The following is a 23,972-nucleotide window of genomic DNA, read 5'->3' as shown; positions in this document are numbered from 1 at the left end:
TTGAATGTGTTGCTTTATCATTAAAAAAATTAAGGAATAAATAACAGTACAATATGTGTTTGAGATTTCAACATACTCATGAATCACAACATTGGAAATCATCATTCCTAGGTTTGACATTCAATAAATAATAATTGAGTGACTATCCATGACATATCAAAGATGCTAACATTTATCTGGAAAATATTCAGAACTGTATTTTCAGATATCAAAAATAATACTGAATTCACAATTTAATTTTTTTAATTTTTATTTTATATTAGAGTATAGTTGATTTATAATATGTTAGTTTTAGGTGTACAGCTAAGTGATTCAGTTATACATGCACATATATCTATTCTTTTTCAGATTCTTTTCCCATATAGGTTATTACAGAATAGTGAGTAGAGTTCCTTATGCTGTAAGCTAGGTCCTTGTTGATTATCTATTTTATATATAGTAGTATACATATGTTAATCCCAATCTCCTAATTTATCCCTCCTCCCACCAACTTTTCCCCTTTGGTGATATATGATCTTTGCTCTGACTTCAGTTAGTGATCATCTCTAGTTCTGCCCATGTTGCTGTAAGTGGCATTATTTCATTTTTAATGGTTGAGTAGTACTCCATTACTGTATGGAATCTTATGGAATTCCACATCTGTATCCGCTCCTCTGCTGATGGACGTGTAGGTTGCTTCCCTGTCCTGGTTATTGTGAGCAGTGCCGCAGTGAACACTGGGGTGCCAGCATCCTTTTGAATTATGGTTTTCTTCGGCTGTATGCCCAGAAGTGGGATTGCTGGATCATATGTTAGTTCTGTTTTTAGTGTTTTTTTTTTTTTTTTAATAGATTGTGGAAACTTCATAGATGTATTGAGCAACTTTCAAAGATCATATTTAAAGGAAGAGTTCTTGAAAGGTTCAAAGAATCAAACCCAGTTGCACATAATAATATACTTTCTTATGGTTATATCTGAACACACTGATTTTGAAACTGTAGTGCAATAAAAAACAGTAATCTTCCAATGCAGTGTTGGGTTTAGTGTCAAAATGGATATGTGAATTAAAAGGTGCCTAATAAGTACTCAGTATATGTTAGCTGGTTTAAAGTGGTGTTACATTGCAACTGAAGACCACATAGTTCCTGTTGGTTCTTGACAAACTCAAAGCAAGTATTTTAAAGAATTGCAGAAATATTCTGGCAAAATGAAGCCACAGCTTTAGAAAAGGGTCATAAAACTTTGATCAATATAGAGAACAAGCCTTTATTTCTGAAACATTGTAGTTAAACATTGGCCAAAAATTGGCCACAATGAACATAAACTAGACTCTGGCCATATGAGAGAGGATCCACTGGAGTGTGAGGTAAAGGCCAGAACTTTGAGGGATCATTTATTGAAACAAACAGATGAACTGCAAATTATCTTGAAATTTCTGGCTATGGCCAAATTCTACATTTGGGCCCTTTTCCTATTAAAATTGAAAACCATCACTCAAAACTGAATATACAATCTATTTTGCTTTGTGTGAAAAGTTGAGTCAGCTTGTCGGGGACCACTTTTACACTGTTTGGAAAAAGCTGTATTCTTTGCCTGTGTTTGCTCAGTTGTGTCCATCTCTCTCTGACCCTGTGGACTGTAGCCCGTCAGGCTCCTCTGTCCGTAGCATTTTCGAGGCAAGAATACTGGAGCAGGTTGCCAGTTCTTACTCCAGGTATTTCTAGTTTTATAAGGAACCTCCGTACTGTTCTCCATAGTAACTGAACCAATTTACATTCCCACCAATGGTGTAAGAGGGTTCCCTTTTCTCCACACCCTCTCCAGCATATATTGTTTGTAGATTTTTTTTTTTTAGTAATAGCCATTCTGATTGGTGTAAGGTGATACCTCATTTTTTGTAGTTTAGATTTGCATTTCTCAAATAACTAGTGATGTCGGGCATCCTTTCACATGCTTTTTGGCCATCCATGTGCCTTCTTTGGACAAACGTCTATTTAGATATTCTGCCCATTTTTTTGATGGATTATTTATTTATTTTGATATTGAACTGTGTAAACTATTTCTACATTTTGGAGATTAATCCCTTGTTGGTCTCTTCATTTGAAAATATTTTCTCCCACTCTGTGGGTTGTCTTTTCATTTTACTTATGGTTTCCTTTGCTGTGCAAAAGCCCTTAAGTTTAACTAGGTCCCAATGGTTTCTTTTTGTTTTTATTTTTGTTAACTTTAGGAGATTGATCCAGAAAGATACTGGTGCGATTTATGTCAAAGAGTGTTCTCCCTAAATTTTCTTCTGAGTTTTATAGTATGTGGTCTTACATTTAGTTCTTTAATTCATTTTGAGTTTATTATAATTTATGACAATTACATTTGATAACATTTTAACTTTCTAAGTGGCACATAAAACAACTGCTTTATGAATCCATGGTGTCTTAAGTTGGATAAAAATCAGCATAATGTAAAGATCCTCACCAAGTTTTGAGACCCCTTTTGTCACAGGCTGTTGACAGTGTATATGTCCTCAGGAATATGCCTCTCTCCTTGTGCCCAGTGTTGGCCGGAAATCAAGGCAGAATTTTCACTTACGGTTGTTAACTTTGGAGACATATATATAACAAAATATAATTGGGAAGTCCGCTACATTTGAAAAAGGAAACTCCAACCTGGGTATGGTTAGTTAGATATATTTTTTAAGTTTGCAAAGCTGAAAGCTAGTCAGCAGAGCAGGATCCAGTCTCCCTTAGTTCTGGTTGCCCTGTTATTTTATCTTTGATGGTTAAGGATGGCCTTTGTGAGATTGTTCTGTATCTACTACAGAGTGATCACAAGGGTGATGTTTGACGCAGAGCCTTCGCGTGACGCAGCGGCTCTGTGTCTCCACGAGCTGACGTTCCCTCGGTCACTGGACCGTCTGTTGACAAAGCTCGTCATTGTGCACATTCACCAGATGCACTTCCAGTACTTTTCCTCCAAAGGAACGAGTCCAGGTTATCACAGTTGAGGTTATGTTCTTCTGGTTCCTTCTGATCATCTCACACTTAGAGTGTATAGTGTGGAACGGTGCATCATAGTGGCAGCATTTTGTGGTGTCTGAGCACCTTTCATGGGCGTACATAATCCTGTGAATTCATCGGTGTCCATGTGCTACCCCCTCCTCTCACCCCAAGGATATTTTAAGAATCATGTGCACAAGCACTGTGATGGCAAGGGGGCCGTGAGGGGGAGTATGATGCATCTGAAGAAACAGATGAAGGGCCTGTGTTTGGAACAGAGGAGAGTGTGGGCAGAGCTAGAAGCACATGCCCTCACGGACCATTGTGCTTACTTTGTCCTCATTCTAAGAACAGAGGACATTCTCTCGAGGTTCCCCTTTACCACATCCCCCGCTTTAAAAAAAAAAAATTTCTTTAAAAAGCTGTCTTCTGAAGTCTGGATTTTGTATGTGTTAGGGACCAGATGGGACCATCTAAGCTCAACATTCAGAAAACTAAGATCATGGCATCTGATCTTAGATGGGTTTTGGTGGAGACCTGCTTCTAAGGATTAATCTGGGTGAAAACCTGACTTGGGGGGAAAAATGGGTTCCATGTGAATAGACAACTTTAAAAAAGTTTCTTGTCCAGGAAGAAGAGTCACCAAACCTATTTTTCACTCTCTTTCCGTCTCCAGGCCCCTGGAAGCCTCTTTGCTCTCTCTTTCATCACCCCCAGAGCATCCTGGATCCCAGAGATCCATCTGTCAGTGCTCACCTTGGATCCTTCCTTCCCTGTGATCTCAAACCCTGCCTCAGATTCACTGGGGCACAGATCCAGTTTCTCTTCCACACTTGAAACATCTACTTAATTTCCCCTCATTCCTTTGCTGGGTTATTAGGCTTCCAGTTCTGACTCATCCCATTTTTAACTCCTGGCCTCAACCTGCCCTACAAAGCGGCCAAAGTTGGCCACCATCCAGAGACTCTCAAATCTCAGTGATGAGGCTTCTTTATTGTCTCTTCGAATTAATCTTTCCTTTCTCACTATCACTGTCTCATCATCTTTTGCCTGGTCTGCTATTCTGCCTTTTAGTTCTTCAGTTAAAAACATATGATTATGATAGCTACCTTGAAATTTTGCTGGGGATGTTAGTTTAAATGCAGTGTGTGACCGAGGAAACCAGATCTGAAAGAGACACGTGCACCCCAGTGTTCATCGCAGCACTGTTTATAATAGCCAGGACATGGAAGTAACCTAGATGCCCATCAGCAGACAAATGGATAAGGAAGCTGTGGTACATATACACCATGGAATATTACTCAGCTGTTAAAAAGAATTCATTTGAATCAGTTCTGATGAGATGGATGAAACTGGAGCCCATTATACAGAGTGAAGTAAGCCAGAAAGATAAAGAACATTATAGCATACTAACACATATATATGGAATTTAGAAAGATGGTAATGATAACCCTATATGCAAAACAGAAAAAGAGACACAGATGTACAGAACAGACTTTTGGACTCTGTGGGAGAAGGCGAGGGTGGGATGTTTCGAGAGAAGAGAATCGAAACATGTATATTATCTATAGTGAAACAGATCACCAGCCCAGGTGGGATGCATGAGACAAGTGCTCGGGCCTGGTGCACTGGAAAGACCCAGAGGAATCGGGTGGAGAGGGAGGTGGGAGGGGGGATCGGGATGGGGAATACATGTAAATCCATGGCTGATTCATGTCAATGTATGACAAAACCCACTACAATATTGTAATTAGCCTCCAACTAATAAAAATAAATGAAAAAAAAAATAAATGCAGTGTGTGAAATGTAGCATAGAGCCTCACTGTTAGTGACGTTCTGGGTTTCTTCTATTTCCTACTCATTTATGTCCCTGGCTCCAGGTTTTTGCTACTCCCTTTTTGTTTTTATCCTGCTACCAGAGTTGTCATCCCCAAACATTCCCTATTTAAGTACCTGTAGTGTTTCCCCATTGCCTGAGCGTAGCCAGACCTCCTTAATGTTTCAGCCCCAGGCCCACCCTTTTCATCCCATCCTTACACCCTTGCCACCCCGACTCTCAAAGCCTTTCTTGCATCTGATGTTCCAGGTACATTTGACAACTGGGTGTTGTCTGAAAACCCTGCTTTGAACTTTTTGTGTTTGGTTTTGAATCAGAGTTCCCTTTTCTTTTTTCTCCCCTATCTCTTGATTGTTGAAAACAATGAGCCAAAACTTTATTCTATATTTGGTAGAATTATTACATATGTGTGTCTTTATGAATATGAATCTCTCAAACTGTCAGTCATCCTGAGGGGTGGGCATGAGGTCAGCTCTGCCACTGGTTAGACATATTATCTTGTCCAGAAGTGACTTAAACTCTCTAAATCTGTGTATTTTCATCTGTTCGATGAAGTAGGGTTTAAATGGATGGTCTTTGTTTCTGCCTGAACCCAAACTTTATTATAACCCTGGCAAAGCTATTCTATAGGAGGAACTGAGATAAATCTCCCAGACCCTTTGCTTTCTAATAGAAGTTAATGACTTTAGATGCTAATTGGATTAGGGAATAAAGAATTAGCAGTTGAGTGAGTAGCAGGCTCTTTATGTATATTATGTCATTTAATTCTTTGAAACCTCACTTGAGATAAGTAGGTATTTAACAGATAAGATAATGGAGGGCTGGAAAGGTTAAGTCACCTGCCCAAGACATAAAGCTGGTTAGGCTGTGGTAGCTGTTGGGCCCTCCCACTAGCAGCCATGCCTGAACAGAAATGGGTGCTTCAGCTTTTGTCAGCTGTGGTTTCTTAATACTATTTTTCTCTGGACCATGAAGTGTTTAGTCCAGACAGTTTGGGGGTAAAAGTTTTTGTCGTGTATGTGTTCATCCTGGGGTTTGAGTTATTTTGCTTTCTTCCTGGGTAATATTTCTATTTAAACACCAGTGAAGTCAAATCATAATGCTTGACTCTCTGTTATTTGCACTTATTTTTCTCAGAAAGCAAATGTTTGTTTAACAGAATAGGAGAGGGATGAAACCCATGGCAGGTGAATGGATAGTCTTACTGCATCATTGCTTACTTTAATGTGTCTGGAATCCTGTATAGCTCAAAAGCAAGGATTTCATGCCTTGAGGTAGGTGGTGTAAGTGGGCATAGTAGCAGTAATGAAAAGGGCAGCAGCAACAGCTCCGACTTGTTGAGCTGGTGAGCCTGATGCGTGCGATTGATGCATGTGAGGATGTGCAGACATGTGTTACATTTGCTCTATACATTTTGCATGCATGTTTCTAAGTGCTTTACTTGCATTTGCTTTTTCAATCCTCTCAATAACCCTTTGGAGGCTGGTATTATTATCATCTCCATTTTTCAGATGAAGAAATCAAGGCACAGAGAAGATAGGACACTAGCTTAAATTTATAGAGCAAGGATTCATGCTTGCAATTCTATGTCTGAGTTAGTTCAAATTTGTATTGTTAACCTGTTACATTGTTGAAATGTCTCTCAACTAGTGTGTATCTCCTTTTTTGGTGTTTGGACTCAATGCAGTTTTTGGAGGGCGTTAGTAACAGTTTAGTAACAGACTTTATTTATTTTTTTGCGTGGTGGGGGGGGCTCCAAAATCACTGCAGATGGTGATTGCAGCCATGAAATTAAAAGATGCTTACTCCTTGGAAGGAAAGTTATGGCCAACCTAGACAGCATATTAAAAAGCAGAGACATTACTTTGCCAACAAAGGTCTGTCTAGTCAAGGCTATGGTTTTTCCAGTGGTCATGTATGGATGTGAGATTTGGACTGTGAAGAAAGCTGAGCGCTGAAGAATTGATACTTCTGAACTGTGGTGTTGGAGGACTCTTGAGAGTCCTTTGGACTGCAAGGAGATCCAACCAGTCCATCCTAAAGGAGATCAGTCCTGGGTGTTCTTTGGAAGGACTGATGCTGAAGCTGAAAGTCCAGTACTTTGGCCACCTGATTCGAAGAGCTGACTCATTGGAAAAGACCCTGATGCTGGGAGGGATTGGGGGCAGGAGGAGAAGGGGACGACAGAGGATGAGATGGCTGGGTGGCATCACTGACTCAATGGACGTGTGTTTGGGTGAACTCGGAGTTGGTGATGGACAGGGAGGCCTGGCGTGCTGCGATTCATGGGGTCGCAAAGAGTCGGACACGACTGAGCGACTGAACTGAACTGAGTAACAGTTTGTCTTCAAAGTAAAAATAACTAGGCCTTGTGGGGTTGTAAAGTCATTGGAATTAGTGAAATATCCTGGAAGAACTAAGACAATCCTTCTTATGTGTTATTAACCATGATGTTTTAAAAATGCAGATATGAAAGTATTACAGATTCATGAAGATACTTTATTCTATAGAATGTTACTGAAATGGAAATTTTTCATGTTTCACTGCTGGTTGGTGAAGTAGCTTTGTTTTGAATTACAGCACATAAGCAATTTTAAAAAGGTTTGGCAGTAATAAGTAAAACAAACACCTTTTCTATTTAGCAAGCGATAATAGTGGATTCTAAAATGACATTTTACAGGAAGAAAGTTTCAGCCTAATAGAGACATAACAGCATGTGTATGTTTTAACTTTTTTGCGTTAAAACTCAGTATATTATTCTTCCCTCCATTTTTTTGTTGTTGTTGTTGTTTTTAGGTCTTCACCAAAGAACATGGATGAAAATGAAACCAACCAGCCCCTGATGACAAGTAGCCAGTATCCTAAAGAAGCAGTAAGAAAGCGCCAAAATTCACGGAATTCTGGAGGACGTGATTCTTCTAGGTTTTCCAGGAAGACTTTCAAACTGGATTACAGACTAGAAGAAGATGTAACTAAATCAAAGAAAGGGAAGGATGGGAGATTTGTTAACCCTTGGCCAACGTGGAGAAATCCCTCTATTCCAAATGTTCTCAGATGGCTGATAATGGAAAGAGATCACAGCAGTGTTCCATGCTCCAAAGAGGTAGTGTTTGTCTTCCGAGTGCTCTGTATTTGCTCTTTTTAATTATTTTTAATTATTTATTTGGCTGCGCTGGGTCTTTTTTGCTGTGTGGGCTTTCTCCGGTTGTGTCAAGCTGGTCTACTTTCCAGTTGCACTGCCCAGGCTTCTCGTTGCGGCAGCTTCTCTTGTTGCAGAGCATAGGCTCTGGAGCGTTTGGGCTTCAGTAATCACAGCACAGGGGCTCAGTAGTTGCAGCTCCCAGGCTCTAGAACACAGGCTCAATAGTTGTGTTGCACAGACTTCATTGCTCTGCAGCATGTGGGACTTCCCAGGCCAGGGATCAAACCCGTGTCTCCTGCGTTGGCAGGCAGATTCTTTACCACTGAGCCACCAGGGAAAGCCCCGTGTATTTGCTCTTAATATATGTATTCCTTAACTTTGCTGTAAATTGTATTATGACACTCCAGTTAGGTAACTGAGCCCTTTTATATGATAAGGTTCTGGAGAGATGACATGAATAAGGTGCCTTCACATTCATAGTGGAGCAGCGGAGCACATGTGTGTATAACTAGCTCTGAACTGGTGGCAGCTAGAAGTAGGAACATAATGTCTTAAAAGTGCAGGGAAGGAAGCTGTTGATTCTGACTGCTGGGATTGGAAATGGTTTTACAGAGGAGATGATCTTTGAAGTAGGCCTAGAAAGATAAAAAGTATTTGGCAATTGTTTTCCCAGTGGATGGTGGCATGAATAAGGTCACAAAAGGTGAGAGTGCATGACGTGTTCCAGAGTGTGCTAGCCCGTGCTTTGGAATATGAATTACAAGGGTTAAGCCTAGAGTGCTTGGCTCTTCATTCTTCGATAAAGCTGCTAAAAATTTAAAAGAAATCATCAAATAACCTTCCACTCCTTTAAAAATGGAGAGTAGGTTCCTGGCCTTGCAATATGCCAGTTATACTTACGATGAAACAAACTCTGGCCTACGGTTTATTAGATGAATGAGATTTCACTTTGGCTGGGAGTGGGTGGCTCCCAATTGCAGTAGGACTTTCCTCTCTTTTCTTAGTTTCTGGCTGCTCTGTTCCTCCTACCCACCTTGTCCTCTGTTTTCCAGCAATGCCTGTCCTGCCAGACGCTGTGGGGAGTTGAGAGATAAGGCAGCAGGCGTTGGAAGTGGGTGGGATTGGAAGTGGGAAGTGGGTGGGAAAAGAGTGGGGACATCCCTGAAGGCTTGATCTGCAGTGAGGCAGGAAGGGGGGAATAGGTGGGTGGTGACGACGTTAGATCTTTTAGGTAAATGTGTCCATTTTTCTTTAAAGGATATGGGATTAAAAAACAAAACACAACCCATATTGTCACTTCAATGCCAAGGAATCCTAGTTAACAGAATTAACATGAATAATATTTTCCCAGCAATTTTTAAGAGTGAGTCAGGAGATTAATAAGTAAAACCTTATTGTATGTTTAAACTTTGTGGTTGGGAGGAACAAGACCATTTTTGTTTCTTCTAGAGAACCCGGTACGAAGAGAAACATGGAGTCAAGCTGTGAGAAGAAGGGCTTAGGGGAGGAGGCCAAGATGGGTAGAGCACCTGTTGGGTCAAAGTCCTTCCTGGTGTTTGGGCCGCAGCCTCCAAAGACACAGCAGCAGTAGTGGTGTCTTTAGTTCTCCTTCTTTTCAAAGAGGAAAGTGAGTGACCACACGAAAGCGGAAGCACACCTCTGAACACTCGGCGATTCAGAGACAACTGACCAGAAACTGGGTTCATTTTCTGAGGACTCATCAGGCCAGTGGTTCCTAAACTCCACTGTCCAGGTGCTAAAGCTCAAGCCATGAACAAAGCAGAAGGCACCCTTGCCTCCTGGGGCCTTAGGTTTAGTGGAAGAGAGACAGTAAATAAGTAAATGATGTGTGATAGTGAAAAATGATTCGTGCTTTGAGGAATAATAAAGTGGAAAAGGAAATGGGGTGGGGGGTTGGGAGCCGAATTCTTTAATGAAGCATAAGCATTTTTTAAAACTTATTTATTTTTAATTGAAGGATAATGGCTTTACAGCATTGTGTTGGTTTCTACCAAACATCAACATGAAATCAGCCGTCAGTCAGTTCAGTTCAGTCGCTCAGTCGTGTCTGACTCTTTGCAACCCCATGATTCGCAGCATGCCAGGCCTCCCTGTCCATCACAAACTCCTGGAGTTTACTCAAACTCATGTCCATTGAGTCAGTGATGCCATCCAGCCATCTCATCCTCTGTCGTCCCCTTCTCCTCCTGCCCCCAATCCCTCCCAGCATCAGGGTCTTTTCCAATGAGTCAGCTCTTCGCATCAGGTGGCCAAAGTACTGGAGTTTCAGCTTCAGCATCAGTCCTTCCAAAGAACACCCAGGACTGATCTCCTTTAGGATGGACTGGTTGGATCTCCTTGCAGTCCAAGGGACTCTCAAGAGTCTTCTCCAACACCACAGTTCAGAAGTATCAATTCTTCGGCGCTCAGCTTTCTTCACAGTCTAACTCTCATGTCCATACATGACCGTTGGAAAAACCATAGCCTTGACTAGACGGACCTTTGTTGGCAAAGTAATGTCTCTGCTTTTTAATATGCTGTCTAGGTTGGCCATAACTTTCCTTCCAAGGAGTAAGCGTCATTTAATTTCATGGCTGCAATCACCATCTGCAGTGATTTTGGAGCCTCCAAAAATAAAGTCTGACACTGTTTCCACTGTTTCCCTATCTATTTGCTGTGGAGTGATGGGACCACATTCCATGATCTTAGTTTTCTGAAATCAGCCATAGGTTTACCTATATACCCTCCCACTTCCCTCCCCATCCCACCCTTTTTTTTCTTTTTTTAAAGGCAGGAGTTTCTTGTTTCTTTGATTTTCAATTTAGTTTTTTTTTTTTTTTATATTGGATTATAGTTGATTTACAAGCTTCTCCTCATGCAGGGTATTACCGAAATATTGACAAGAGTACCCTTTTCCTTACAGAAGATCCATGTTGATTCTCTCTTTTATATTTAATGGTGTCTATATGTTAATCCCAAACTCCTAATTTATCCCTCACTGCCATGTTTTCTTGTACCTACAGCAGCCGCCACTGAGCTTTCCAAGTCTGTGTCTATCTGTTTTGCAAATAACTTCATTTGTATCATTTTTCCTTAACTGTACCTAAAAGTGATACCAGATTTTATTTGTCTTTTTCTGTCTGACTTGCTTCTCTCAGTATGATCACTGGAAGGGCCATGTACATTGCTGCAGATGACAATTTCATTTTTTTTAAGGGCTGAGTATATATTCCCTTATATAGACATGCACCACATCTTCCTTACCTATCTTCATCTATCTTCTTCATCTATTGATGGACATTTTGGCTGAATCCATGTGCTGCTGCTGTGAATAGTGCTGCAATGACTGTTGGGATGCATTTGTCATTTCAATTATGGATTTCTCTGATAGACACCCTGGAATGGTATTGCCGGGTATATAGTATATCTACTGTTGGTTTTTAAAGAATCTTCATACTGTTCTCCATAAAGGCTGTTACCGGTTAACATAGGAGGGTTCCATTTTCTTCATGGCCTTTCCACCATTTATTCTTTTTTGTTTTTAATTTTATATATTCATTCATTCCGTTTTGCCTGTGCTGGGTCTTCATTGGTGCACAGGCTGTCCTCAGTTGCAGAGAGAGAGGGGCTGCTAGTAGTGTGTGGGCTTCTCATTGCGGTTGTTTCTCGTGAGGAGCACGGGCTCTAGGGTGAGCGGGCTTCAGTAGTTGCGATGTGTGGGGTCAGTATTTGTAGCTCTCAGACTCTAGAGCTCAGACTCAATGGTCCTGGGACACAGGTTTAGTTGCTCTGAGGCATGTGGGATCTTGGACCAGGGATTGAACCCATGTGTCCTGCATTCACAGGCCAATCCTTTACCACTGAGCCACCAGGGAAGGCCCTCTCCAACGTTTATCCTCTGTAGACGTTTTGATGTTGGTGATTCTGATTGGTGCAAGATGATACCTCATTATACTTTTGATTTGCATTTCTCTAATAGTGAGTGATGTTGAGCATCTATTCCTGGGCTTTTTTCCTTAAAAGAGCCTTGTGAGTCATATTTACCAGTTGAAATCAGCTTCTTGAGAGCCACCCCTGTATTGTATTTTCTTTTGATTACCTAGGACAGCACACTGCATGTGGGGAAGTCACGAATACAGTAGCTCTGCAGGCCTTGTGATGCGATTCCTCACCCATGGTTTCCAGTTGTTGTTATGGGAAGTGTCCATAAAGGAGAAGCATTTCTTCTTTCCCAGCACTGTCACAAAGGGCGACTAGATTAGGGCAAGTCTTGCTCCTAGGTTGTTAACGGGAGCCCACTATGACAGAAGAAACTCTCACCTGGGCTGTGTCTCGATACTTTCACCCTTTACCCTTCAGCCTGGGTCAGATCTCAACCCCTGCCAAAGCGCTGTGCTGAGCTTGCCATCCTCTGTAGGTGGGGACTCCAAGGAAGGAGGCTGTAGGTGGGAATGCCTGGAGCACAGGAGACATGGAGGCCAGGTGACTTTTCAAAGCTATTGCAACCCAGGGGGTCTATCGTGTTTTCCCTGCACTTGGCTTAGCTTAGTTTTCTGATGGCCCTCCTGGATCAGGACATTCTGGTCTCTTTACAGGGTACAAGGCACCACAGGTCCAAGGGGGTTACTCTCTTGACACGTCCTTCCCAGCTCCCTGAGCCCCATGACAGTCCAGCTTTATGATCCAGGTGCCTCAGGCTCCAGGGATGAAATACCAGCCCTGAAAAGTCAGGCATGAGGCAGGAATAGAGTCTGCTGCTTTCCTTTTTAGGTTGTCATGTAATTTTTAGTTTATGTTGGAGTTGTTGTTCAGTCGTGTCTGACCATTTGTGATGCCATGAACGCAGCACACAGGGCTTCCCTGTCCATCATTATCTCTGAGTTTGCTCGGACTTATGTCCATTGAGTCAATGATGCCATCCAACCATCCTCTGTCTCCCCCTTCTCCTCCTGCCCTCAATCTTTTGCAATATCAGGGTCTTTTCCAGTGAGTTGGCTTTTTGCATCAGGTGGCCAAAGTATTGGAGCTTTAGCATCATTCATTCTGATGAATATTCAGGGTTGATTTCCTTTATGATTGACTGGTTTGATCTTCTTGCTGTCCAAGGGACTCTCGAGTCTTCAACACTATAGTTCAAAGGCATCAATTCTTTGGCCTTCTTTATGGAAAAACCATAGCTTTGACTAGAGCAACCTTTGTCAGCAAAGTGATGTCTCTGCTTTTTAATGCACTGTCTAGGTTTGTCATAGCTTTCCTTCCAAGGAGCAAGCATCTTTAATTTCATGGCTGACCATTAATGGTTGTGGTCACCATCTGCAGTGATTTTGGAACCCAAGAAAATAAAGTCTATCGCTGTTTCCATTTTTTCCCCATCATTTGCCATGAAGTGATGGAACTGGGTGCCATGATCTTAGTTTTTTGAATGTTGAGTTTTACACCAGCTTTATCACTCTGTGCTTTCACCTTCATCAAGAGGGTCTTTAGTTCCTCTTCACTTTCTGCCGAAAGGGTGGTGTCATCTGCATATCTGAGATTGTTGATATTTCCCCTAGCAATCTTGATTCCAGCTTGTGATTCATACAGCCTGGCATTTTGCATGATGTACTCTGCATAGAAATTGAATAAGTAGGGTGACAATATACAGCATTAATGTATTCATCTCCTAATTTTGAACCAGTCTGTTGTTCCATGTCCGGTTCTGTTGCTTCTTGATCTGCATACAGGTTTCTCAGGAGGCAGGTAAGGTGGTCTGGTATTCCCTTCTCTTTAAGAATTTTTCACAGTTTGTTGTGATCCACACAATCAAAGGCTTTTGCGTGGTCAGTGAAACAGAAGTAGATGTTTTTCTGGAATTCTCTTCATTTTTCTATGATCCAGCAGATGTTGGCAATTTGATCTCTGATTTCTCTGACTTTTCTAAATCCATCTTGTACATCTGCAAGCTCTTGGTTCATGTACTGTTGAAGCCTAGCTTGAAGGATTTCAAGCATTACCTTGCTAATGTGTGAAATGAGCGCAATTGTGTTGTAGTTTGAACATTCTTTGGGATTGCCCATCTTTGGGATTGGGATGAAAACTTGCCTTTTCTAGTCTTGAGGCTACTGCTAAGTTTTCCAAATTTGCTGGCATATTGATTGCCGCACTTTAACAGCATCATCTTTTAAGAAAAAGTTCAGCTGGAATTGCATTACCTCCATTAGCTTTGTTCGTAGTAATGCTACCTAAGGCCCACTTGGTTTCACACTCCACGATGTCTGGCTCTGAGTGAGTGACTGCACTATCGTGGTTATCCAGGTCATTAAGATCTTTTTTGTCCGGTTCTTCTTCCCAACTCCTCTTAATCTCTTCTGCTTCTGTTAGGTCTATACCATTTCTGCCTTTTATTGAGCCCATCTTTGCATGAAATGTTGCTTGGTATCTCTAATTTTCTTTGAAGAGATCGCTAGTCTTTCCCATTCTATTGTTTTCCTCTATTTCTTTGCATTGTTCTCTTAAGGACACTTTCTTATCTCTCCTTGCTGTTCTTTGGAACTCTGCATTTAGTTGGGTATACCTTTCCCTTTCCCCTTTGCCTGTCGCTTCTCTTCTTGGCTCAGCTGTTTGTAAGCTCTCCTCAGACACCCATTTTGCTTTATTGCGATTCGTTTTCTTGGGGATGGTTTGTGTCACTGCCTCCTGTGTGTTATGAACCTCTGTCCATAGTTCTTCAGGCACTCTGTCTACCAGATCTAATCCCTTAAATCTGTTTGTCACTTCCACTGTATAATCATAAGGGATTAGATTTAGGTCATACCTGAAGCCCTAGTGGTTTTCCCTCCTTTCTTCAGTTTAAGTCTGAATTTTGCAATAAGGAGCTCATGATCTGAGCCACAATTATTTCAGGGCTTGTTTTTGCTGACTGTATAAAGTTTCTTCATCTTTGGCTGCAGAGAATATAATCAGATTTTGGTACTGACCATATGGTGATATCCACGTGTCGAGTCATCTCTTGTGTTGTTGGAAGAGGGTATTTGCTGTGTTCTCTTGGCAAAACTGTTAGTCTTTTCTCTGCTTCATTTTGTATTCCAAGGCTAAACTTGCCTGTTACTCCAGGTATCTCTTGACTTCCTGCTTTTGCATTCCAATCTCCTCTGATGAAAAGGACATCTTTTTTTGGTGTTAGTTCTAGAAGATCTTGTAGGTCTTCATAGAACTATTCAACTTTAGCTTCTTCGGCCTCCGTGGTTGGGGTATAGACTTGGATTACTGTGATGTTGAGTGGTTTGCCTTGGAAACGAACCAAGATCATTCTGTCATTTTTGGGATTGCACCCCAGTACTGCTTTCAGGACTCTTGTTGACTATGAGGGCTACTTCATTTCTTCTAAGGGATTTTTGCCCACGATAGTAAATATAATAGTCATTGAATTAAATTCGCCCATTCCAGTCCATTTGAGTTCACTGATTCCTAAAATGTCGATGTTCACTCTTGCCATCTCCTGTTTGACCCCTTCCTGTTTACCTTGATTCATGGACCTAACATTCTAGGTTCCTGTGTAATACTGTTCTTCACAGCATCAGACTTTACTTTCACCACCAGACTCATCCACACTGGGCATCGTTCCCACTGTGGCTCAGCCTCTTCATTCTTTCTGGGGCTGTTTCTCTCTTCTTCCCCAGTAGCATATTGGACACGTGCTGACCCGGGGGCTCATCTTTCAGTGTCATATATTTCTGCCTTTTCATACTGTTCATGGGGTTTTCATGTTGGAGTAGAGTTGATTAATATGGTTATGTTTGTTTTAGGTGTGAAGCACCTTGATTCAGAAATACTGAGATGTGAGTCTGTTTTACAAACTGATGGATTGTGTTGGTTTTTAGATGGGTTGTGGAGGTGCTTTCATATGCTATTGGTCCTTATCTGACTTGCTTCTCATAGTATGAGCTTTTCCAGATGCATCACTGTCGTTGTAAATGGTTTGATTCATTCTGTTTCATGGCTGAGTAATATTCCCTTGTATATATGGACCCTGTCTTCCTTATGCACCTCTTTGGTGATGGACAGTTTGGTCTTGACTTCCAAGTCTGGGCTATTGAAATCATGTTGCAGTGAATTTTCAGGTGTACACATTTTTATAGTTTTTTAGATATGTGCCCAGGAGTGGGATTACAGATAATTTAGCTCTAATTATTTTTTTAAGGAACTTCCCTAGTGTCTAATTGGTGGCTCTTACCACTTTACCTTCTGAGGAACAGGCTAGAGGCTTCCCCAGCATTTAGGTTTTAATGATGGCCACTCTGTATGTTGGGAGGTAATCCCTCATTGTAGTTAGAATTTGCATTCCTCTACTAATGAGCTATGGAGGTGCTCTTAGGCTCCCCCCCGCCACCCCGCACCGAATAGAACGTTTTGACTAAAATTTACCTCATTGCATATCCTGAAATTCACCCTCTTTTGTATTTTCTCGTCATTACCTACCAGTACATTTCTCTGGGGAGGTTTCATTAAAAGCTTGGCAGGCCTACGAGGCAATTCACCTAAGCACTGGTTTTCCAGTGGGAAGCATGGCCAGGCAGCAGTATTTGCTCATTCCAGGCACTGGTTCTACAGGGAACAAGAAGACTAGGGTAAGACCTGCTCCTGGCTTGTTCCTGGGAACCCCGGGTGCCAGAAGAGATGCTGTCTCAATTCTTCCACCCCTTGCCCTTAACCCTGGGACACATCTCAGCTTATACTAAGGATGGGTGCTGAGGTTGCTGTCCTCTGTGGTGGGGTCTCCAAGGAAGGAGACCGGAGGTGTGGTCCCTGAGCACCAGGAGACGTAGCATCTAGCTGACTTTTCAAAGCTCTTGCATCCCAGGGGTCTGACTTGTTTTCCGTGCACTTAGTTTAACTTACTTGTTGGATGGCCCTCCTGCATCCAAGACAGTCTGGTCCCAGCCCGAGGTTCCCGGCACCACAGGTCCAAGGGGGTTGCTTTTTTGGCACATTCTTCCCAGCTCTCTGAGCCCCATGAGAGTCCTGCCTTGGCATCCAGCCTCAGATACCAGGGATGAAATACCAGCCCCAAACAGCCAAGCATGTGGGGAATAAAGTCAGCTTTTTCCCCCTTTTGAGATTCCTTGGTGGCTCAGATGGTAGCGTCTGCCTGCAGTGTGGAAGACCCGGGCTTGATCCCTGGGTTGGGAAGATCCCCTGGAAAAGGAAATGGCAACCCACTCCAGTATTCTTGCCTGGAGAACCCCATGGATGGCGGAGCCTGGCGGGCTACAGTCCATGGGGTTCACAAAGAGTCACACATGACTGAGTGACTTGACTTTCTTTCCCTTTTAGATTGTCGTTTTTTAGTTAATGTTGGAATAGAGTTGATTAACACTGCCACATTTGTTTTAGGTGTGAAGCAGCTTGATTCAGTTCACTGAGGTGTACATCTGGTCTTTCTCGGACTGTTTCACATGTTACTCCACACTGTTGGGAAGAGTTCCCTGTGCTAGACAGTAGATCCAATTTTTTTTCCTGTTTTATACCTGTCAGTGTACAGATGTTCATGCCAAACTGCAATGTTATTTCTCTCTCCCAGCTTTCCCCTTTGGTGACCCTAAATTTTTTTTTAGCCGGTGAGTCTGTTTCTGTTTTACAAATTGGTGGTTTTGTATCAGTTTCTAGATTGTTCCTGGGGGTGACAGCGTATGCTGCTCTCTTTTTCTGACTTGCTTCTCATTGTGTGAGTGTCTCCCTGTCCATTATAACTGAACTGACTTCACTGTGTCATGGCTGAGTGCCCCCTTTTATATCCATTGGATGTCTTCCTCTTGTATCTGTTTGATGATGAGCAGCTGGGGCCTGGTTCCATTTCTGAGCTCTTGAAAGCATGTTGCAATGAAACTTCAAGTGAACGAATTTCTTCTCATTACAGTTTCACTCTGATATAAGCACAGATGTGTGATTACAGGTCAAATGTAGCAATAATTAGTTTCTTAAGAAACCTGCATAGTGTCCTCTGTGGTGGCTATTGCCAGTTTACCTTCCGAGCAGAAGGCTAGGAGGATTCCTCTTCCCCACACCTTCCCCAGCATTTACTATGGGGAGAGTTTTTAATGATGGCTCCTCTGACTGGTTTGAGGTGACCCTTCATTGTAGTTAACATTTGGATTTATCTACTAATGAGGGATACTGAGCATCTTTAGTGTTTGTCTTTTAGTAAAAACTCGAGAAAAATCTACCTCTTAAAATTGGCTTCCTGAGATTTGGCCCTGTTTTGAATTTTCTTTCAATTACCTGCCTGCATGCATACTACTCCTCCGAATTTTTGCAACCCTATGGACTGTAGTCCTCCAGGTTCCTCAGCCCATGGGATTTTCCACACAGGAATACCAAAGTGGGTTGCCTTTTCCTCCTCCAAGGCACCTGCAAATTTCTCCAGGTGATTAAAAGCTTTGCAGGCTTTCTGGTGAATTCAAAAGAGCACTGGTTTTCCAGTGGTACTTATAGAAGTGTCCACAAGGCAGCAGCATTCTCGAAGTCCCAGCACTGGTTTAATAGGGCCAGGTTAGGAAAAGCCCTGCTCCTGGCTTGTTCCTGGGAACGCCCGGTGCCAGAAGAAATGCCCTGGACTGTCTTCCGCCCCTTACCCTTTACTCTGAATAGATGTCAGCTTATGCCAAGGATTGATGCTGAGGTTTCTATCTTCTGGGCTAGGGTCTCCAAGGAAGGAGGCTTCTGTGGGGACCCTGGAGCACCAGGATATGTGGAAGCCAGGTGATACTGCAAAGTTATGCAGCCCAGAGAGTCAGTTGTTTTTCCAGCCCTTGCTTACCTTCCTTGTCCAGTGACCCTCCTGCGTCAGGACAGTCTGGTCCCATCCCGAGGTTCCAGGCACGACAGGTCCAGGGGGATACTCTCTCACACATGCCTCCCAGCTCCCTGAGCCCCATGACTGTGCAACATGAGGATACAGCCAGCTCTGGCTCCAGGGATGAAATACTAGGCCCACAGAGCCAGGCATGCGGGGAATCGAGTCAGTAGATTCCCTTGTAGATTGTCGTTTAATTTTTTGTTCATGTGGGACTAGTGTTGATTAACACTGTTGTGTATGCTTTAGGGGACAAGCATCTCAGTTTACGTATCATGATGTGTACACCTAGTCTTTTTTGGAATCTTGTCCCGTATAGATTATTCCAGTGTTAAGAAGTTTCTCTGTGCCAGCCAGTTGGGCCAGGTTTCTTACTGATTTTTATCTGTCAGTATGTAAGTGTTAATTCCAAGTTGATTGTTTATTCTTTCCTCCCAGCATTTCCCTTTTGATACCCTAATTTTCTTTTCTACGTTTGTGAGTCTGTTTCTCTTTAGAAATTGATGTGTTTGTATCTCTGGTCAGATACCACTTGCAGGTTATATGGTATTCTAGTACGGTTTATCATTCATTTTTGGTTGTGTGAGAATTTTTGTTGCAAGTGTCTGATTTCATTGAGTTTCATGGCTGAGTAATTTTCCCTTCTGTGTACCCCGTCTTCCTGAACCATCCTGTGCTGATGGCCAGTTTGTTGCTGGCTTCCAGGTGTGGACAGCATGTTGCAGTGAATGTGAAGTGCATATATATATATTTATATTTATATTTATATTTATTAGTGTTTCTTTCCGATATAAGCCCAGGGATGTGAATACAGATCAAATGTAGGTCTGCTTACCATTCACGGAACCTTCATAGTGTCCTCCTTTAGTAGCTTTACTGGTTTCCCTTCGGAGAATATGGCTAGCATGTTTCCTTTTAAGCAGCTCCTTTCTAGGACTGATTGTAGAGTTTTCAATAGTGGACACTCTTGACTGTCCCGAGGTGATCCCCCGTTGCAGTTACCGGTGGCATTTCTGTCCTATAGAGTGCTGGTGTGTTCCTCTTATGTTTGTGTGTTTTAAAGTTTATTCGCTTTGCTTGGAGGATAATTAGTTTAAAATATTCTGATTTATTATTTTTTGGCCAGGCATCACTGTGAGTTGGCCACAGGCATACGTGTCCCCCCATCCTGAGCCCCACGCGCACCTCCCTCTCCAGCCCGTCCCTGCAGGTCTCCCAGAGCACCAGCTTCGCATGCCGTGCTTCACTTCGCCCCACGGTGCTCATCGTTTTACAAGTTATAATGCACCTTTCAGTGCTGTTCTAATAAATGACCCCAGCCTTGCCTTCCTGCACTGTCCAGAAGTCTGTCTACTTTCCATCTGTTTCCTTTGCTGCCCTATGTGTAGGATCGTTGGTACCGTCTTTCAGGATTCCATACATGCTTTAATATACGGTCTGTCTTTCTCTGTCTGACTTACTTAACTCTGTATAATAGGCTCTAAGTTCATCCACCTCATCAGAACTGACTGAAGTGCGTGGTCTTTTTTTTCTCAAATAGCTGAGAAATGTTCCATTTCATTTATGTCCCGTAAATTCCTTATCCATTCATCTCTCAAAGGACAGCTAGGTTGCTTCCACATCCTAGCTATTGCAGATAGGGCTGCAATGAACATTGGCATACATGTGTCTTTTTCAATTCTGGTTTCCTTGGGGTATGTGCCCTGTAGGGGGATTGCTGGGTCCCCTGGGGGATTATGGTAGTTTTAATTTTAGTTTTTTTAAGGACTCTCTTTATTGTTCTCATAGTGGTTGGACAGACAGATAAACATAGAAGTGGACAATTAGGGTAGAACAATAAAGTTTCAAGATTAAGTTAGGACAGAAACCTTCTCCGTCACTCCCTGCTGACCTTCCCTGTTCCATCCTGCACATGGATGGCACAGCTTCAGCCTTTACTCTGAACTTCCTAGTCCAAGCAAAAATCAAAGCATGAATTTTCTCCCAATGACAATCAAATGAATAAAGCAAATTGCTCTGGAAAAGAGGAGCTTTTCCTGGTACAGGGAACTGAGAGAAATGTTTCTGGGGTGAGTGTGAAGGTGGGGTGGAGGTTGAGTGGGTACCCAGTTCTAAAGACAGCCTCATGGGACATACTCGGCAAGTTTCACAAGTGGCTTCCTGGGAGAGACCTCAATGCAGCTCAGTGGCAGAACAGCAAAACACAGTTTGTGAAAGTTTATAGAACCCAGGAATGTGACCCTGAAATGAGCTCCCCTGGTGGCTCGGCGGTAAAGAACTACCTGCAGTGCAGGAGCTGCTGGAGGTACCGGTTCAATCCCTGGGTCAGGAAGATTCCCTGGACAAGAAAATGGGAACCCACTCCAGTATTCATGCCCGGAAAATCCCATGGACAGAGGAGCCTGGCGGGTTACTGTCCATAGGGTCGCAAAGAGTCAGACATGACTGAAGTGACAGCATGCACTCATGTAAGACCCTAAAACACAGCTTCTTGTTGCTTAACCCAAGGATTAAATGTAGAATAACCTAAGGTATAGTACTTAACACATTTGTTTTAGTTATTGGTTCACACCTGCTTACCCCCAAAGTGATCATCTTATCACGTCAGGACCACATTTAACTTTGGTTTGATTAGTGGTAGAAAACTTCAAAGGAAAGGAATAAGGAGAACCATCTTTGCGTGTGACTCTCCAGCAGTGATCACAGTCCTCTGCTTTGAATTCTATGTACTCAGAAAGTTAGGTTCATAAGAGATCCAGGATCTGCACTTACGTCGTCAAAGGTTTTCTTTACTATTTCTAGAGGCTGACCTCCTGAGAGTTTTGCACTAGCTGAGCAAAAGGACTGCATCTAGGTCAGTCAGCTTCTGGCACTTATGGAAGAGAGCCTTTACAAATATTTAGTGAAGTCAGCAGTACTCAAAGTTTTAAATTTAATTTTCCCTTTGTCAGTTGTGTTTGCAAGTAAGATCTTACATTACTATATAGTGATTACTGTGTCTGATTCAGAAAGAAGTATATGCATTTTCAGTAGAAAAAAAAAAAAAAGATTTATCAAATGACTTTGGTTCTTCTCAAATAACCCTTCTCTCTATAATTTAGGCCAAAATGTGCTCATGATGATATATATACCTTCTTTTTGTTTTTAAATTAACTGCTGCCTTTCTTTGTACACACAGGAGCTTGATAAAGAACTCCCGGTGCTGAAGCCATATTTTATTGATGACCCTGAAGAAGCTGGAGTGAGGGAAGCTGGCTTAAGAGTCACATGGCTGGGACACGCGACAGTGATGGTGGAAATGGACGAGCTCATCTTGCTCACAGATCCCGTCTTCAGTGCTCGGGCCTCCCCATTGCAGCACGTGGGCCCCAAGCGGTTTCGTCGTCCCCCATGCGCTGTCGCCGAGCTGCCCCGGATAGACGCGGTCCTTGTCAGCCACAATCACTATGACCACCTGGACTACAATTCTGTCATCGCTCTCAATGAGCGATTCGGTAACGAGCTGAGATGGTTTGTGCCTTTGGGGCTCCTGGACTGGATGCAGAAATGCGGCTGTGAGAATGTGATCGAGCTGGACTGGTGGGAGGAGAACTGTGTCCCCGGACATGACAAGGTCACCTTTGTGTTCACGCCTTCCCAGCACTGGTGTAAAAGGACTCTGATGGATGACAACAAGGTTCTCTGGGGCAGCTGGTCTGTCTTGGGGCCTTGGAACCGATTTTTTTTCGCAGGAGATACTGGTTATTGCTCTGCTTTTGAAGAGATAGGAAAAAGATTCGGCCCTTTTGACCTTGCAGCTATTCCCATTGGAGCGTATGAACCACGGTATGTAGATGTCCAGAGAAAGCATTCCTGCTACATGGTAAATCAACTGGGCTCAAAGTAGTCATGATACATATAATTTGTGATTTTATTGGTGGACTTTGTTATACATTGGGTAGGGGCCTATGCGTCAGACTCAGTTAAAACTTTTTTTTTAAATTTCAAAACATTTTAATTAGTCATATCAGTTAAATTATTATTCAAAATCAGAAATTATATTGCCAAGAAAGAACACCACAGTTTAAAGAATTACTACACCCAGCGCAAAGTTCATGTACTATTCCAACTAAAGTTAAACCCATCAGCTGATAATCATATCTGACCCCGGCTTTGCCTTTCACATGGAAGGTACTCTCCTTATAGAAAGAACCACCTTTTGCTCCATGACTGGACTGCCCCCATCCCCTGCCCTGTGTTGAGGGCAGAAAAAGCAAGGACTTGGCCTATGGCACCAGTCCCTGCCAATGGTCTCACTTCAGTCAGCAATGCAGTCATTCGGGTCAAAAGTTTCACGACTGATGGTTTCAGTGGCCCTCCAACCTCTCTGCACTCATCACCTGACTTCAGAGCAGATAAAGGTCACACTAGCATTTGAGACCCATCCACTGCCTATCTTTTCCTTAACTATTTAAAGAAAAAAAGAAGTGATTTCAAAGAACTTGGTTAGATTTCAGTGGACTGTGGTTGATATGTACACGTGAAGAGAAAAGAAACACTGAAAATAATGAGATAAGGGCTAATTTAAAAAATGTATTTTCTAAGGTGCATGTGTAGGGTCATGTATGCAGACAGAATGGTATGTAGGATGGCATTTTATTTAGGCAGTCCTACAAAGAGAAGAAGGCTGACACAGATGAACTGATTAAATCTGAGCATTTGTTTCTGATTTTGTTATACTTAAAACTTTTTTTTAAGTTCATCATAAACCATTTCATTACTATTTTTATTAATGCTTATTTCTCCCTTTTTCCTCCTAGTTTCTTCATTTAAGGGACTAGATATTTTTACCTTATTGAAAACTATTATGAACCATTAACACTACCAGAATTTCCCTTTTCCACATACTTCTGATTCTGAATTCTAATGAAATCTCTCAGAATATCAGTCAACCTGTTTACACATCAATTTTATATGGTATTGATCCTTATTCAATATATCTTCTTAGTATATTAGAATACTTCTTATATGTAATTGTGAAAAAAAGTTTTCATATGTAGCAAGATCCATGTGCCATATATATAGGTGATGATACAGTGTGTACAGCCTAAGTATACAAATGCACTCATATAATTCCCTTTCCTGCTTGCATTGAGGCTATCTTGTTCCTAAGATGGGAGAAGGATCGGGGAGGGAACAGTGTTTGCTCTA

General features: G+C 42.2%; 1 protein-coding gene across 7 annotated transcripts in view; it reads left to right on the top strand.

Annotated features, from left to right (window-relative positions):
• NAPEPLD (N-acyl phosphatidylethanolamine phospholipase D) overlaps positions 1-23,972 on the top strand; it is a 97,366-nt gene that overhangs the window by 64,255 nt on the left and 9,139 nt on the right. For all 7 annotated transcript variants that reach the window (XM_043873295.1, XM_043873288.1, XM_043873292.1 and 4 more), the window contains 2 exons: positions 7,606-7,912; positions 21,961-22,607. In XM_043873295.1, coding sequence (XP_043729230.1) covers positions 7,622-7,912; positions 21,961-22,607 — 938 coding nt within the window. In that variant the 5' untranslated portion in view covers positions 7,606-7,621. The remainder of the gene's footprint in view (positions 1-7,605; positions 7,913-21,960; positions 22,608-23,972) is intronic.

This window comes from Cervus elaphus, chromosome 18 (genome assembly GCF_910594005.1).
Source record: "Cervus elaphus chromosome 18, mCerEla1.1, whole genome shotgun sequence".
Taxonomy (NCBI): Eukaryota; Metazoa; Chordata; class Mammalia; order Artiodactyla; family Cervidae; genus Cervus; species Cervus elaphus.
This window is presented reverse-complemented; position numbering and strand designations above follow the sequence as displayed.